Here is a 16,577-nt window from a genome sequence, read left to right as displayed (position 1 = left end):
AAAATAACTGTATTATTTGTGTATAATACATCTTTACAACTCTTTCTCCTGTTCGTTATGATCATTCGATGGTTACTCTTTACCATCATACGGTAGACTATGAACCTGTCAGGCTGTACAGTGCCGCTATCATCTTATCCTACTTTGCACCTTGCAAGTTTCATTGTTGATGGCGACACTTTGAAATCCATCGTAATCAGTCATTTAACCATTCTTTATGTTTGAGTTATAAATTAATAAATTTTTTATTTTATATATTAAATAATATTTTTATCATAATTTCTCTATGCTTCTATTGGAATTTTTACAAATTTAATTATTTTATAATTTAATGAACAAATTATAACAATCTTGCTAATTAAAGGAAAAAGATATACCAATATTGAGATGAATTAAAATTTGTAAGTGTTGTGATTAATTAAATACGTAAAGTGTTGTGATTAATAATTAATCACAAAATATTTTTTACCCAAATTTTATTATGCATTTTCTTTATATATCACTAAAATATATGTAGATGACGAGATGTTGATTAGAAACAATCTTTCACTACGTCATTGATCTCCAGGAAATAATTCCTCGTTTACCTGCCGCATCACGCATCAAGCAATTATGATAATACGGTGTTTTCAATGACTCACAAAATCGCGACAGTTTCTGCCGTCATTAGAACGAATTTACCTCGCGATAATCATCACTACCACTTCCGGTGTTTCATATCGATGACGCGCCCAAAAGTCATTACTGAATTCTCTGAGGCGTAAATATTTACAGGTACATTTATTGAATAGGGACTACTGCAGAAAGTCCTCCTATTGCAGAAGTTTCTCCTATTACAAAAAAAAATGTTAAAATGTTTTTAGTAACATTTTCAAACTTAATATGCATTATACTAATTATATAAATGCAATTTTCCCTTTTTAAAATAAATGATATCGAGAATTTAATTTTAAGAACAAAATCTTTTCTGATAATAAAATTTTTTTTTAAGATCGGACGTTACATTGCCATAGACTATGCAATGAGCGTTGTAGAATGTCTTGCGGAATCGCAACAGATGTTGAAGAAAATGTCGACAACACGCGCTGCTTATTTCCATCGATTTACGTAATTATTAAATGTGCGTACAATTAATTGTCGATCTCTCAGCATCGATATATTAAGGTAGTATAATCTATGTACATAATAATGCATTTTGTACCGTCGTATTCATCGAGCATCTTCCTGTCTTTCAGAGATAAAATTAATTGCCGCACAGTGGACTTTTGCGATCTCACGACGTCATTTTACATACAAAAGAATTAGCCGCGTTTTAAAAGAAAGAAAGAGTAAATTCGGTCAATGTCGCGCAAAAAGTCCTACTTTTGAGAATGCATCATATAGTCTAATAATAAATTATATTATTTTGAATATCAATCTGAATATTAAATGTTAAATATTTTTGCAATTAATTCATTATTTTGTTGAATTTCCAAGCATATCTACATATAATACGTGAGTTTTTGTCATTATAAATAAACTTGTCTGTCCGCGTTGCGCTTTGCATTGAGTGACATGCACTGGAGTTAATCTTGCCATAATTAATGGTAATTTGACCAGCAGTCATATCACACGTACAAATTCTGTCTCCTATTGATCTTGACCTCCATAAGACCCCCTAATTACCTACAACATGTTTTACTTAACAACCGAAATTGCCATTTTGTTGAGTTTTATTTTTATGTTATTTACATCGCATACAACGCAGAAGATATTATTTAATTTATATATCTGTGTGTGTATTTTAATCTACTTTATTCCCATCTTTTTTTATCGGAATGATTTGACGCTTTGTTACAGTTGTAATTATAGTCTGTTACCTTGAATTTGCGCAAGAAATATTCTGCACGATAAAACTGTTTAGAACATTAACTCTCTATTTAAAAAATGATCAATGCTCGCTACCGTGTATAACATCAAAGTATATTTCTTCAACGAGCGAAAAAATTATTTATAAATTCCCTCCACGACACGCAGTTCAGGAAAAGAATCTTGAAAAATGTTAAGCAAATAAATAGCACGTGCTAGGTTGACAGAGTTACGTTGCCAAAGAATATACAGAGATTACATTAATGTAAAAAAATATACGTACGTGCCGAGATCTGTGCCAAAGACAGTACTGTGTACCTCGACCTGGTATTATTATATATAAAAGCAACGTCAAATTGAAGGAATTTATGAGAAGCGCCGCATTAAAATTCACGAAGAAGATCGTAATAAAGAAACGTTGCAAACTGCCCTATGCAAATTTGAATGATCCTATGACGTTGCGCAATCGACGTGTGTGTCTCTCGTTAAAGTTCTTTTTTCTTTCCTTTTTTTTTTTAAATCTTTTCTGCGTGGTCCCGCCGCCGCCGCCGCCGCCGTTCGCCGCATCGAGTCACACGACACACATATCGCGGTACGTGTGTGGAAAAAAGAAGGCTGGGCTCTTGCTCAATCGGCGTGATTCAGAGAGTACGCAGGGTCGTGAGTACCGGGCGACACAGGCAACACAATCTCCGTTAATGACTACGTAATACGGAGACCGTCTTAATCGCAGGCACGAAAAGTCGTTTCGTGCCGCAAAATTGGGAGGACGATTGCGCGTTCTTTTTTTTTTTCGTCGAATCGAGGGAATGGAAAAACGCATTCGGCGTAAAGTGCTTTGGCGAGTCTCGCGTTTCTACCTGCGGACGAGGTCTCTAAGTGAGGTTTCTAATTACGTGCTTCTTTCGATTAAGAAGAGAGAAGAGTACGGGTTCTTTTTTAATCCACGCTTAATGTCGTGTGTCTCGTAATTACACGGTGATTACACGGCGTTACAGATTGCCCTCTCGCTTGCGGCTCGCACGCGAAATCGCGAGAACGCGAGGAAGACCGAAACCTCCGAGAGATCTTCGCCATAACTATAGGGGCTCGCGCCAAGGGATATCACGTTCCTCTGCTCATTTGCATTCTAAATGGGGGCGAGATAAAAATGGCACGCAAACACGGAACTGCTCCCTTTTACTTCAACGACTGCAGTTAATAAGCTGCACGAACGCTTTGTCGTTCAGCACGGCGAGACGTGCGTTCGCGATTATCCCGTGCCTCGCGTTTCGCCCATTTTATTTAACGTAAGGCACTTTATGTAATACGCTATCTGCATTACGTATTTCCGCTTTATTTACTGCTCGGTCAGATCAGACCTTGAAGACCGATCGGCAATCAGGCCGGTTTCTTGCCGTTGCTTGCGATTGAGTTCATGAAATCAATTTTACCGCATCACGGAGATTTGTTTCTCCGCCTAACTGGCTCCCCTCGTTAAGACAAAATCGCAGTTACTAACTTTATATGCTGTGTAACAAAAAAAAATATTTAAAAAAACAAAATATACGCACATAAAGTACATATTAAAAAGAAGATACGTATAAAGATATAGATAAAATTCTATTGTGAAATCTATTATAAAATGCAAATTATAAATTGTCTAAAGTGAGCAGCGTTATCTTTTTACGTTTTCCCGTCTGGATGAGATACGCGATCTTTCAAATTCCGTATAGAAGATTTCACCGACCGTTCGAATAATCCTTACATCCGCGCGCTCATTGTCGCGCTTCTGCTTTGCATAATTCTTAAGCGTAATACCGGTTACTCATCTCGACACTTTCCCACGTTTCCTCGGCTCCGTGTCGGGAGATAAATAATTATCGGCGCTCATTACGATCGCATTGTAATCGCGTGATAGTACACGCATAGAAAATTCATACATAGTTCAGAAATGTACACGTCTTATTAATTCCAAGGCTTCGACGTAGAAGGAAGCGCGTAAAGAAGGAAAATCTACATAGCGAAAAAACGATGAAAAGTCCTTTACCTATTATTTTTAGTTCTATTTCTATATATTAATACAAATTTTAGGTCTATTTCTATATATTATTAATCCAATTAGTTTTATTATATTTCTTAAGTATAGTAAAATAATAACAGTACTATAGATGTTTTATTTTAAATTTAGTATTGTGTTTTTTTACAATCAATTTGTATAAATCTGATTCTTAAAAATCAAAGAACGAATAAACATGTGATAAAATTTACAAAATAAAAACGTAATGTATTTTAAAAGCGCACATATTTATAATAACACTTTTTAAGCTTTAACTTTTTCCATAATTTTTAACTTAACAAATCTTTCTTAAGCATTATTTTATGATTAATTCTCCAACATTCTTCCAATCGTTACAAGTATGGAACAAATAACAGGTCTGAATGACATTAAAATAGAAATCGTACAAAAAAACTCTCCGTGACGTCAAGTATAAGTGACAATGAAATAGAAAAGATCATATTTACAGGATCGTCAAAGACGTTACCCGCTCTGAGAAAAGGAAATCATGTAGAATTGGCCATAACTGTACATATGAATAACAATGATCGAAAATACCGGCAACGACATTCAATGCACTTCCGGCAATTTCACATTAAATTTCTTGTGTGCTACTTATTGTTAGAGTAACATCAAAGTACGATGAATTGCGCAAGTATCGTGACGTAGCGTCATATTATTTGTTTTCTGCCCGCCCGAAGGTATTCTTCCGCGACGCGAACAAAGTCGATTAAGGTCCGCCTGAAATCGCGGCAAAAAGAATAATCGCGAGAAGCACACGGTTGCACCGGTATAAACGTACGGCGAACACATTTGTTTGCGTACTTGAAACTAAAATTGCGGTCGGTACGTGAGACCGGTGCACGCATTATCTGACAATGAGATTAGCATTGTCCAAGTCTAGGCACGCAGGGAACTGGTATATGCTTCTAACTGAGATATATGCTTCCACCTGTGCGAGCATAACGCCTATGGCATTGGGGTCGTAACTCCAAAGTATATATATGTTGAAAAAGTACATATGTTACTTGGTTTCACGAAGCGAAACTTGTATGTTTCAAATCATTATCTGAAAAGTACGATTTTGCCGAACTATCTAAGAGTTGAGCTAAATATAATACAGATCTGAAAATTTCAGATTTGTATTTACATAACTAATTCTATATATATTTATTCTATATATATTTCCGTGCGTAGTCAATAGAAAAATTATCTTTATTATATTTAAATAATAATTTTTTTTACTTATTGTCTTTTGTATTCATTAATATTTGAAAATATATTATTTAAGAATTTGGCGTTAATGCGTCAAATATAACTTTTTTAAAATATTTCTCTCTCTCTCTCTCTAACTTGTAATTTATGTCTTTAAATCAAATACATTTTGTTTAATTTAGGTAAAAATATTCTAAGAGCAAAATTGACTACAGAAAAAATCCGGAATTGTTCACTGGTATTGGCTGTCATAAACTATTATACCCGCAATTTTAAAAACAATAACCATAAGCTGTTAAATCGTTAGAGATGCAAATCTTGTTTTTTTTCTTCAATTTCCAGCTTATAGTTCGAAGCAAGAGTAACGCGAGCGGGCGGGGCATGGCGTCCGCAATGCGGTAAATCTCGAAACCATCTAGAAAATAAATTATATTCGAGCCATATTTTCCTATATTATACAATATCGACGATGTAAGAGCGGATTATGTAAAAGGGTATATCCCGCCGTGTACATGCGAGCGGCATCGTACGGCACGGCGGAATATGCAGATACACGTATGCACGTAAGAACTTCGCCATAACGGCTCCAAGGTCTCGTAAACTGGCCTAGACCATACGCAGTCGCGTACATTCCAGATCGTCGTGAGACTATATCCTCTCGGCTTCGCTTGGGCGCGGTTGTTTACGCTCCTTTACCGTGCGCGAGCTGCCGTTGTATTAATCACAATCGTCGAATAGCCCAGCGCGGTCGCCGTCGTCAGGGCTGTCAAAGAGAGCGCCGATCATGAAAGCTAAGTGGAACATGTAGTTCAAGATCAGCTACCGCGCGAACGCGCGAGAAACGTTCGTGTTTACGCGAACTGTTTCATATCGTTAACTTTATGGCTTGTAAGGTGTGCACGTTACACGTGTACTATCCGCGATTCTGATTTTCATTTTTTTCTCTCTGCTTCTTTTGCTGCGCAACATCCCGAACGGTAACGTCGTACCCCAGCATTGATATAAACTACTTGCCTGCAGTTTGAGGTAAATCAAATGCTCCTCCAAGAAAAAAATTACATAAGTCCAAGATTATACTTTGATTTAATTTAACCTAAGTGATATATATGTTCTTAAAAATTTAAGTAGTAATATCTTTAATTCTTTTTAAAAAATATTGATATTACAAAATTATGTTATCCAGTTCAAGTATGTATTTTAAATAAAAAGACAAAAATGTATTTTTTCTACAAAATTATTATAATAATACGAAGAAAATGCGCCATTTATAAAAATAAATATTTATACAAACTAAAAAACTTATTATCGAATTAGCAGTCTGCCAAACGTTTTGCTACGTCACAGTTTATTATTCTGGATTTTAAATTGCAGTGACATAGTTTTTAAGAGAAAAAAAGGTTGATTAGAATTGGAAAACGACACGTGTCATCCCATCTCGATGAGACCAAACGTAATTGCGCGGACTCTGAGCGCCATGAGTCACCTCTGCGCTGTAAATTGCACGGCAGTCGTTTTTAAGTCAATGATTCGCGGAAACTGTTCATCTGATGTTTCATATGACACGCCCTTCGGCGATTCATCTAACAGCTGAATCGTGCGCGCGGATAAATTACACTCGCTTTCCGCAACTCCTGCAGGTCTGTTCAGTGCCGAACAGGTGCTGTGTTTGCTCAGGCACGCAGAATATTACACGCAACCGCGTGTAACACTTTAACAGCGTATTTTAGAAATCAGTCAGGGTCGAAGGTTCCTGCACGGTGATTATCGAAGTCGCAATTGCCTTCGAGTTGTAGGCAATCAAAATTAGCGAATGGCATTGCTAATTTAGAATCCGTGCGTTTAAAGTTTACAATCGCGATCATTAAGTTGGAGGAGGCAAACGTGCGTGAACAAACAACACGAGTGAACAACTTGCTTCAATGAGCGACTATGACATTCGCAATTATCGAAGCTGTTCGTGTATTTCACGCATACGGCGGATTCCAGTTTACCGTTCCTATATATACGCGTACCGTTCTGTCGTTCATTTATTAATCATTTATTCATTAATCTTATGAGTCAGATCAAATAATATTAATTTTTATTACTTAACTCTCTTTAATTTCTTAATTGCTGCATAATGATAAACCTATAATTATACAAGCTTATGTAATATATAAAAAATTACCCCAAACATTTAACAACAAAAAATATAAATATTATATTATATTAATATTATATACTTTGAATTGCAAACTTTTTTTAAAGTTGCAAATGTTTCGAAAGAAGATTGTTGAAGATCTCAAATATTTTAAAGACATATCCTTTTTTATTGTCTATAAGAAACAATGATTGTATATTCTTTTCTATATGTTCTTTCTGCTAAACGCAGCAGAAAATTTACAACACAAAGCGCTTGCTGGAACGCGTAAAAAATATCTTGACTAGAAAAAAAACTCTTTGCATCTAAAAATTATTCAAATGGTCGTTTTTTTACTCACTCCATTGCATCTGCTGCCGCGCCTTTGTCCTTCGTCTTATGTCACTTGCTCACGAAAACTCAATTAATTACGATTCATTACGCGTTAATCTTCGAAAATCCTACGTAGCTCTCATGACGATATTACGTGCGGTATTTTGCACTATACCGATAATCACCCCTGGCTCGCGTTTCGCCATTGACGTACTAAAACAATGTGAGAAAAAGATGCGATCGCAAAAAGCTATTATTCAGCCGGTACCCATCGCGTCTCGCGAATCAACGCGATAAACAGTCCTTGAATGGCAAAGAGTTTTCACAATTGTCGAGCTGTCGTCGATCAAACATCGACATTTTCGCGCTACGCAGTTGACAGGTGCTCAAATGTAAAATTACGAGAGACAGACTCCGCTTGTTAATTAAATAACAAGTGACACTCGCAATTAATATCAATCCGCGTACATTCGTAATCCGCGTTCCGTTAATGACCCAGAAGTTCGAAAGCGACATTCGTCGAACGGATTTCGACAATTTCGTCCTACACGCGCGACGCGGATTCAACGTAATAAAGTCAGGTTAATTAAAATGGAGATGTGCAATATCGGAATTCAGCGTTACGCGCGTTCGGAACACGCGATGCATTTCGGACGCCTAAATCCCGCGAAACGTGAACGTTTATTGATAAAGTGCAGCTCTGGATATACCGCGTATAAGCTTTTTCATTATTACCATTGATATGGTCAATATCCGTATATTTCGTTCCTTTAATTCTGAAACCGATAAGTAAATTTTTGTATGCAAAAAAAAAGGAAAAGAAGGAGTTCGAAGTGTGCAATGCATTCAAAAAGATGACGATTACGTAGCGCGACGAGGTAATTAAGCAATTATGAGACAATTATAAATCTGCGTCCAGCCATTAAGCTCGGGAATCGATCGATCGTACGGATTGATTAATTATAAGACGCGATCGCACTTCTGGCGTCTCACGGTGTTTGTTCCGATCGAAGGGTAATGTTTGCCTAGGTATAGCTCGAGTAAAGGCTATCACAAGGCCGTTCAACGAACAGTTCGTTCCGTACGAAATACACGAAGAACTGAGACGCCGTCGAACGTCGACCAGTCAATACGTCACCGCTACGAAATAAAGTGGCGAGGTTTTTCTTTAATTCATCGATTAATCAATGCAATTTTGCTCCGTAAAAACTGCATTTGCGAGTATCAATCGATGAGTTAGAGGACTCACCTAAACATTTAACGTTTAAAAGACGCGGTAACATCTTATACTGAATTTATGTACAATGAATAAGAATTGAAATGAAATTAGTGTTCTTATATAATCCGAAAAAAATCTCAGAAATTTTGAAAAAAGAACGATTTTTTTTGTAAGCTAACATCACCTTTTTTGTGTGCTATATTAATAGTTGTGAGATTTCTTTTTAATTTTAAAAAAATCTACTTTAATTAATTAATTAATTACATTAGTAAACAATTTATCAATAAAATTATTATTATTGTTTTGTAATAACACACGTTGGACGCACTGTAGCGTGTGTTCTTTCAGATGAATCGTATAAATGCAAAATATATCCTGTTCTTTGCATTTCACATTAAATTTGAATCTATCTATCATCATACATCAAATGTAATGTTCAATGTCCAAATACTTTAGGAGTGAAATTTACTAAATTAATGTTATCTGTTTTTTTACAATTTGTAACTTCCAAGGATAGAAACATTTTTGTAATAAATTAAAACAAATTGTTACATATTTTTTACGATAAACTAATATTATTTCTAGTATGATATATCGACGTAATCATATTCACAGTAATGTTAGACAAATTAATTAATAATCTAAAATTAAGTAGTAATGATAGAGCGTTTTATGGCCACTTTTCTTTTTTTTCTTTACTTTAGTAATAAATCGATCGAGTAATATCTTCATTTCTGTTATCTAAACGCATCAACGCGATTTCTTCTCTCAGTATGATTTACATTGTATATGCAGGTCTTTGAGAATGAATCGTAATGTAACTTCCGCTTACTCATCATTACTATGAGTTAATTTATCAATTTCTTAATGTGTTGTTTATCTGAATCTCGTCACCGAAACTATTATTTTTATTTACAGCGATTTTTCGCGCCTTCCCGCTTCGGTACTCTTTTCTATTAGTGGTTTCGAAAACTAATCTTAAATGTTTACAGAGTTGCAAGGAGTAAATATGCGCTCCGATAGACAATGGCCTCATTGAGAGGAGTCAACGAATAACTCTTGTCAACGTGAGAGCCTCAAGCTGTCGCAATCCACGGCCGGTTGGCCCTCGACCCCCATCGTTCTGCCTCTCGCCATCACTCGGCGCTCCTACGTTTCCATTTACCCTTCCATCATTCCTCTTAATTTAATTTGTATGCTTTTTGCGAAGTTTCCTGCCGGTTCTTTTTTACTCTGGAAGAAATCGGTAGATTTAAGAGAAATTTCTTTGTCGACTACCCCTATACTTTCTTGGTTCTGATTCGCATATGTAGTTTTTAACTATGTTCATTCCGCCTAAAGGGACTCCGTCCCCAAGATATGGCAAAACGAAGCTATTCATCTTCTTCTGCGCGTCCTCGGCTACTTCCACCTACTCCCACGACAATACGTACTAAGCAACAGCGACGAACCAACGACACGAACGAGGTGTGCGCGAGTCCCCCACCTTTTTCGCTACGGATGACCTCCTCGTGGTCGCGTTCGAACAGCTTCGCAGGGATAAAATGTACACTTGGCGTCGTCCACGAGGCTTTTAGCGTCGGCAGAACGAGACCGTCGCTCGTGTTAGTCGTGCTCGATCGGTGGAACGGAATTTTGTACGACGGCAACGACGACGACGACGACGAGAAATTGTTGTGTGCACCCGCGAACGATCGATAAACGATAAATGATCGTCGATTGAAACGAATTCGATTTTCATGGATCTCGCCTTTGGTGGAACCGGCGGAATGTTAGACAACATCGGCGGCAACATTGTAAGTCTTCGTTGATCTCGATGGGATGGCTATCTCCTGCAGTGATTTTAATACTAGAAGGGCGAAAATTGTTTGTTCTAAGTACCACGTGATCCTCGAATAATTCTAATCGGTGAGAGATAATTTGAGGACTTTGAGATAAAGATTAAGTGAGGCACGGTTGAGATAAGAGAAGAAGCTGTACCCATCGGAATAATGAGTGCACTCCTTCTAGTGTTAAATCGTGAATGTCTTCAATGTAATGGAACGAATGTGATTAAAGTAAATTAGGGATTTAAGTAGCGAGAGGCATCTAAAAGAGTGTTAAAACTGTGTCGATATTTTTCATATAGTATTATCCAGGATGTACGAAGATGTTCAGGTATTAGTTATGCAAAAGCACACAATTTATTTTTAATTACTTTTGCTACGCAAAAGAGCTTCCTTCTTTTATCTAATAACATCTATTTATATAATTAATAATCTCATCAATTCGATCTCATTTTGTCCAATTTCGACATTTTTTGTAAATTGAAACAATATCTTGCATAAAACCTTTAAATTTGTAATACCTGCAGGCTTGTCAACATTATTATTTAAATATACTGATTTTTAGTAATTATAGTACAAACTAAGAATAATTATTTCGGTTATACATAAATCGAACGTAATATACGTAATATGTGAAATCTCTATATAGGTATTTATATACATTTTTTTTCAATTATTTGCAACTGTTTAAAATTATATCTTATCAAGTGATCAGTTTCTCACGTATTATGTTGCACTGTATTTCATACTCAAATTAATATGACGGTTTTTATATAAAAAATGATCGTTAGAGAATAGATGCAAGGCTTCTCGACATTCATGAATCATCTCCATTCGTTAGATCATAATACACGATACTTAAAGCATACCACTATTATACATGTAATGATGACCTCGTTTGTACGCTCATTAAGTATGCTCGGATTATTTTCCATAAATCTTCGTGACGACTCATTATCGACCATTATCTATTAAAATATTATATTGTCAGTTTATAAAGAATATTATTAAAACTACGGCTTTGTATTAGCACAAACGTAAATAAGCAATTACTTTGGTCACAGCACCGTGAAATACTAAACCTCACGCTGTCGCGTGGATTAAAAAAAATAAGAAATGAGAGAAAAACAATGAAAATATGTAATTCTTCAATAAGCGCAATTGTTCACGGAAGCAAGGTCATCGCATCTCGATCAACCGCAGGTGACCTACTGCTGTGCATAAGCAGACACCTTTCATGCTGGGAGGAAGTACGTAACGCGAAGACGTAACACGTGACCGTGAGACCAACAACAAATGAATTGCGCGTAAATGCTCCGCTCATAATGTCATGGCGTGATTTAAAGAAACAATAAGATTTCTATGTTAACTTGTAAGAGTGCGAGGGGTCCCATAATAATTTGCGCGCATGGTAATTTCTGGCACGATAATTCTTGCACGAAGCGAGGGCCCCATCGCTTCACGAATTGACTATAATTGTTGTTTCGCGAGAGAAAGCTGAGCCCATTACCCCGTACACGTTGCTACATGTCTTACTTGACGCAAAATCTTAAATTACTTTCAATAGCTTGATAGATGAGATTTTCTCTCTCTCTCTTTATTTTTCGACGTTGATACCTTAGTTTAGATAAGATGCTTTAAGTTTAGAAATACATTCGACAACAACTCAAAATTATTCAAGATTTTATTCTTACATTATAGTTTGGTAAGAGACGTTGAAAATAACGTCGTAATACTTCCGTGAGGAAAGTACGGCAATAATTTGCGAGGTCAATGGTAATCCATTATCGAAAGGTCATTATCCGGATTGACATGCCTGAGTACCGTTTACTTAAACTTGTTCATTAGAAAAAGTCACTATCCATCATGTATACGAAATTACAAAGCAAACAGAAGTAGAGAACGTAACAAAATAAGTTATTAACGCGTCTATGGTTAGGCTGAAGACGAGGGAAGTGAGCGAAATTAACGTATATTTGTGGATGTAAATCGATCGGCACACGTGTACGGCCAAGTTCGTCAACCTTATTGATTTGCATACCTTATTTACCGAAATGTTAGAAATATATTGAACATGTTAGGCATTCAACAATATGCAAATTAAAATAAAATTATAAATAAGAATCGATTAATATAAAATTAGACGTGAAATTTAGTTGAAATAAAATTTTAGTTGAAGCAAATGTTATATTAAAAAATGTTATATTTAAAAAAAAGATATTTTATCGGTCAGAAAAGATGGCAGAAAACTACTTTGGTTATTGCCTTCCTGTCGTTGCAAAGAGAAATCTAAATAAAAAGGATTCTTTAGTTTTATGGCAGCCCTTTACAGGATCACAGAAGTGCATTCTCTCTTAAAGTGAGTTAAAGTCAAAGAGACTTTATATAGCATATATTGAAAAAAAAATTTAATAATGAGTATCAAAAGTTATTAAGTAAAACAATGCCAATTAAATATAAACAAAAATAATTTCAAATATTTAAAAAAAGAGTAAAATTATATTAATCGAATGTTTCATTGTATTATTTTATTCAACATTTGACAACTATTACAAAATCTCTTTTTTCAGTGCAACATAAGAAAAGAGAAGATATTTCATAATTTCTACTAAATTTGTAATTTATAACACTTATACCAATATAACACTTGTTAATTGAAAATTGATAAGACTATAATTTGAATTGTTATCGTTTTTAATATAAAATAGAATAAATCGCTTTTTTGCGTGGGTGCTTAAAATAGAATCAGAAAGTGTACTATATACTGAAACTATTTACAATGAATGTATTTGTATGATTTAGGTAAGATGGACAGCGTTCGTACTTTGCCTATTATCGACAGTTTCTGGTCAATTGGACCTGCCGCCATACAGGAACGAAGATGCTAGTCGACAGATACCACCGTACAGAGGCAATGATGTCGACCGACAACTGCCACTATACAGGGACGAAGATGCTGGTCGACAGATACCACCCAATGAATTAAATTATCAGAATATCTTAGCTAGATTAGACTTCCTAGGCGCAGAGAGATGTAGTGCTAATGTAATAGCTCAATGGGCATACGAAACCAACGTCAACGAGTACACGCAGTTACAAGCGGTAAGACTAAAGTTCATTCAATGTTTCTTGAAAGAAAACTGTCCCTTCTCAATTTAGTTAAATTTTGTCACGATAAATGACCTTTATCACGCTAAACAGTAAGTTTCGAAACTTTCCCGTTAACCAGGTTGAAATTTCGAAACTTTAAAACGCACAGCCCGCATGGCCTGTTCCATCTATTTGCAATTTAGGCTATCTTATGAAATACAATATTATCAGGTTTTCACAAGGCGCTCCGACAAGTCGTAATCGCGTGTATCAAAAAATTTAATTTGATTTTTAATCCAGATAGTTATTCTCAGGCAAAATATAATTATCATAACATTATCATATCTTTATTACTTATAAATATTACATATAAGATATCCTTATGATATTATGAAGTTATAAATGATATTTTTACGATACTATTGTGTGTTCTACTTGGATTTATGAACAATATTTAATTAAAATTTAAAGAAGCAACTTAATTTTGAAGCACTAATAATTTGTTTGATTACAGCCAGCGTGAGATTAAAAGTTAAAAGAAAAGTAATAAAGTACGTAAGCGTATCTTTCGAGCATCCCAATGAAAAATCTTTTACGCGTACCGGTGTCCGTGGCAATTACTGAAATAAAAAGAAATATTAGATTGAGAGATTAAAGCAAATTACTATCAAAGAATATGTGTATGTGTGTGGAGGTGCAATTCTGAAGGCAAAAAGTTTTAGAAAGGCTACGTTTTCAACACGGTAACAAAATGCAGCGACAACCGTGGAAAATGAGTCGCGTACAATCGTATATTTCTCATCCACCCTGTACGAAACGTCTTCGAGGGGAAGACCTCGACCTCCTCTCGCGGATATACTCCCGCGCGACTCTTCGCCGGCGTCCGTACGCATTGACTTGTCAATCGGCTGACGAGCCGCTGCCGCTGCCGCGTCGCCGTCGTCCACGATTTTCCCTGACACGAGACGGTGCTCGCATTGTCCGCGAAAGGCCGAACGCCTCCGCGGGAAATCTTCCCAGGCGATGCCATTGTCGTGATAATCATCCCCGAACGATTATGCAATACACACGCCCGCCCGTCTCGTGTATCGCCGGGAAACGGGAGTTTTGTACTTTTCAATGCGAAACGACGCTCGCGTCGCGTGACGTTAACGATAATTGAGGCGCCCGCCGTTTCCCTTTTCCGCGGAGAACGTCGATGCCACGACGAGCCACCGCCTTGCCTCATTATCGCATGGGAGGTATCAACGCGACTGCTCGTCGAGATTGTCCATAAGCCAATTGACTTTTGTAATAGTCGCAAATAATTATATAGCAGTTAATTACATCCTGGAGATGGACAAAATAATGAGAACACTTAGGAAATACTACTTTTTTTAAATATATACATTTTTCTTTTTTCTTTTTTTTTTCTAAATTTCCAAATTAGCATCGCAGATATATTCATGCTTTCATAGCAATTAGGTGACAAAGTTATGTTACGCATATCACGTAATATCTACTGTGATTCCTCACGCATGCTGTCATTGCACGTGGAAATATATCATGTCACATAACAAGAATTTGCATTTATGCGGTCATGCGGTTTCTCATATAACGATAAATGTATGACGCACTTAAATATTGTTATAATTTTATAAATTTCAAATTGTTCACAAGCGTACTACCCAGCATTACCCGATAATTGTGTAATCAAAAGTCTGATAAATTACATTGATTTGCATATACAAAGTGGACTGAAATGCAACTTGACTTTTTTAGACACTTTTCTTCGAATGCAAGTTACTGTCAGGGGAAGAGTGTAGATACGGTTTTATCTCTAACGGTAAAACCGTTGTTCGCTTCATGTTTTACTACAATCGTGTTTCCTAATCAGTCGCCGAGAGTTTTCTTGCATCATGTAATTAATACAATTGCACAATTAATACAAATTTCGTGCGCAATGGTCATTTTGAAAAACAGTAAGGCTAAAAATAGGTTGATTTATTTATCTCTCTGCGAGCATAATAAAAAGAGCATTTATTGCGTATTCATATGATAATTCCCTCTTATATTTCCATCTTACGTTTTTAGCTGGACGCCCAACGCTTATACGCGGACTTCCAATACCAGGCTTGGCTTTTAATTTCCAGAATTGACTTAAATTCTATTCGAGATCCTATTGTCAGACGACGACTTCGTTATTTGGCCGCGGTGGGCCCTTCAGCACTGCCACCTGATCAACTGGACAGGGTAAGCACTAGCCTTATGTTGTACAAACAATTAGGGAAAATATAGCGATAACAACTATAAAAGCTTTAATATATAGTAAAACTAATGTGCATAATTGAATAAATTATTTATTATAATTATTGTAACTAAAACTTTTGATAACTGTAATATAGTTTATTGAACAATGTATTTTTTAAAGTTAAAACTTACAGTTGTGTTGCTTTTATAGTGTTGCTCTTTTTCTCTAAGTGCATTTATATCATCGTTTAACGGACGATATGGCATGATGATAAATATCGTTAGCAGTAATAAATTTTTTTTTCTCGCAGTACAACCGTTTGATCAACGACATGCTTGCGATTTATAACGCGGCGACCATATGCGCCTACAACGATCCGTTCCGGTGCGGGCTGCGTTTATATCCAGGTAATACATCACGAATTACGCTGAATAACGATCGGATCGACACGATGCCGCCGCGCCGCGCCGGCGTCGTTCACGGTTCGTCACGGCGAAATCCCGCGGGGGGGGGGGGGGATTTACGTAAGTCTAAAATGCGCATGAAAGTGTGAAGAAAATAGGATACGTCACGCGACCGCACGTAAGAGACCCCTGAAGAGACGGTCTTCTGCTTTTCCGTTAATTTATGAAAAATCTCAGTGCGCGCTCTATGCGCCT

General features: G+C 36.3%; 2 protein-coding genes across 2 annotated transcripts in view; one reads left to right on the top strand and one right to left on the bottom strand.

Annotated features, from left to right (window-relative positions):
- The window catches only part of LOC105838567, a 40,796-nt gene extending 31,962 nt beyond the window's left edge, over positions 1–8,834 (bottom strand). Inside the window, exon 1 of the mRNA XM_012684223.3 lies at positions 7,582–8,834. The gene's annotated coding sequence lies outside the window, so the exon portion shown is untranslated. The remainder of the gene's footprint in view (positions 1–7,581) is intronic.
- A 670-nt stretch (positions 8,835–9,504) lies between these two features.
- Positions 9,505–16,577, top strand: part of LOC105838565 (angiotensin-converting enzyme) — a 57,966-nt gene continuing 50,893 nt past the window's right edge. The window contains exons 1-4 of the mRNA XM_012684219.3: positions 9,505–10,568; positions 13,401–13,700; positions 15,762–15,920; positions 16,229–16,325. Of these exons, the coding sequence (XP_012539673.1) occupies positions 10,512–10,568; positions 13,401–13,700; positions 15,762–15,920; positions 16,229–16,325 (613 nt within the window). The 5' untranslated portion in view covers positions 9,505–10,511. The remainder of the gene's footprint in view (positions 10,569–13,400; positions 13,701–15,761; positions 15,921–16,228; positions 16,326–16,577) is intronic.

Source organism: Monomorium pharaonis, chromosome 4 (assembly GCF_013373865.1).
Source record: "Monomorium pharaonis isolate MP-MQ-018 chromosome 4, ASM1337386v2, whole genome shotgun sequence".
Lineage (NCBI taxonomy): Eukaryota > Metazoa > Arthropoda > Insecta > Hymenoptera > Formicidae > Monomorium > Monomorium pharaonis.
The sequence above is the reverse complement of the archived record's forward strand: the minus strand, read 5'-3'. Positions and strand labels throughout refer to the sequence as shown.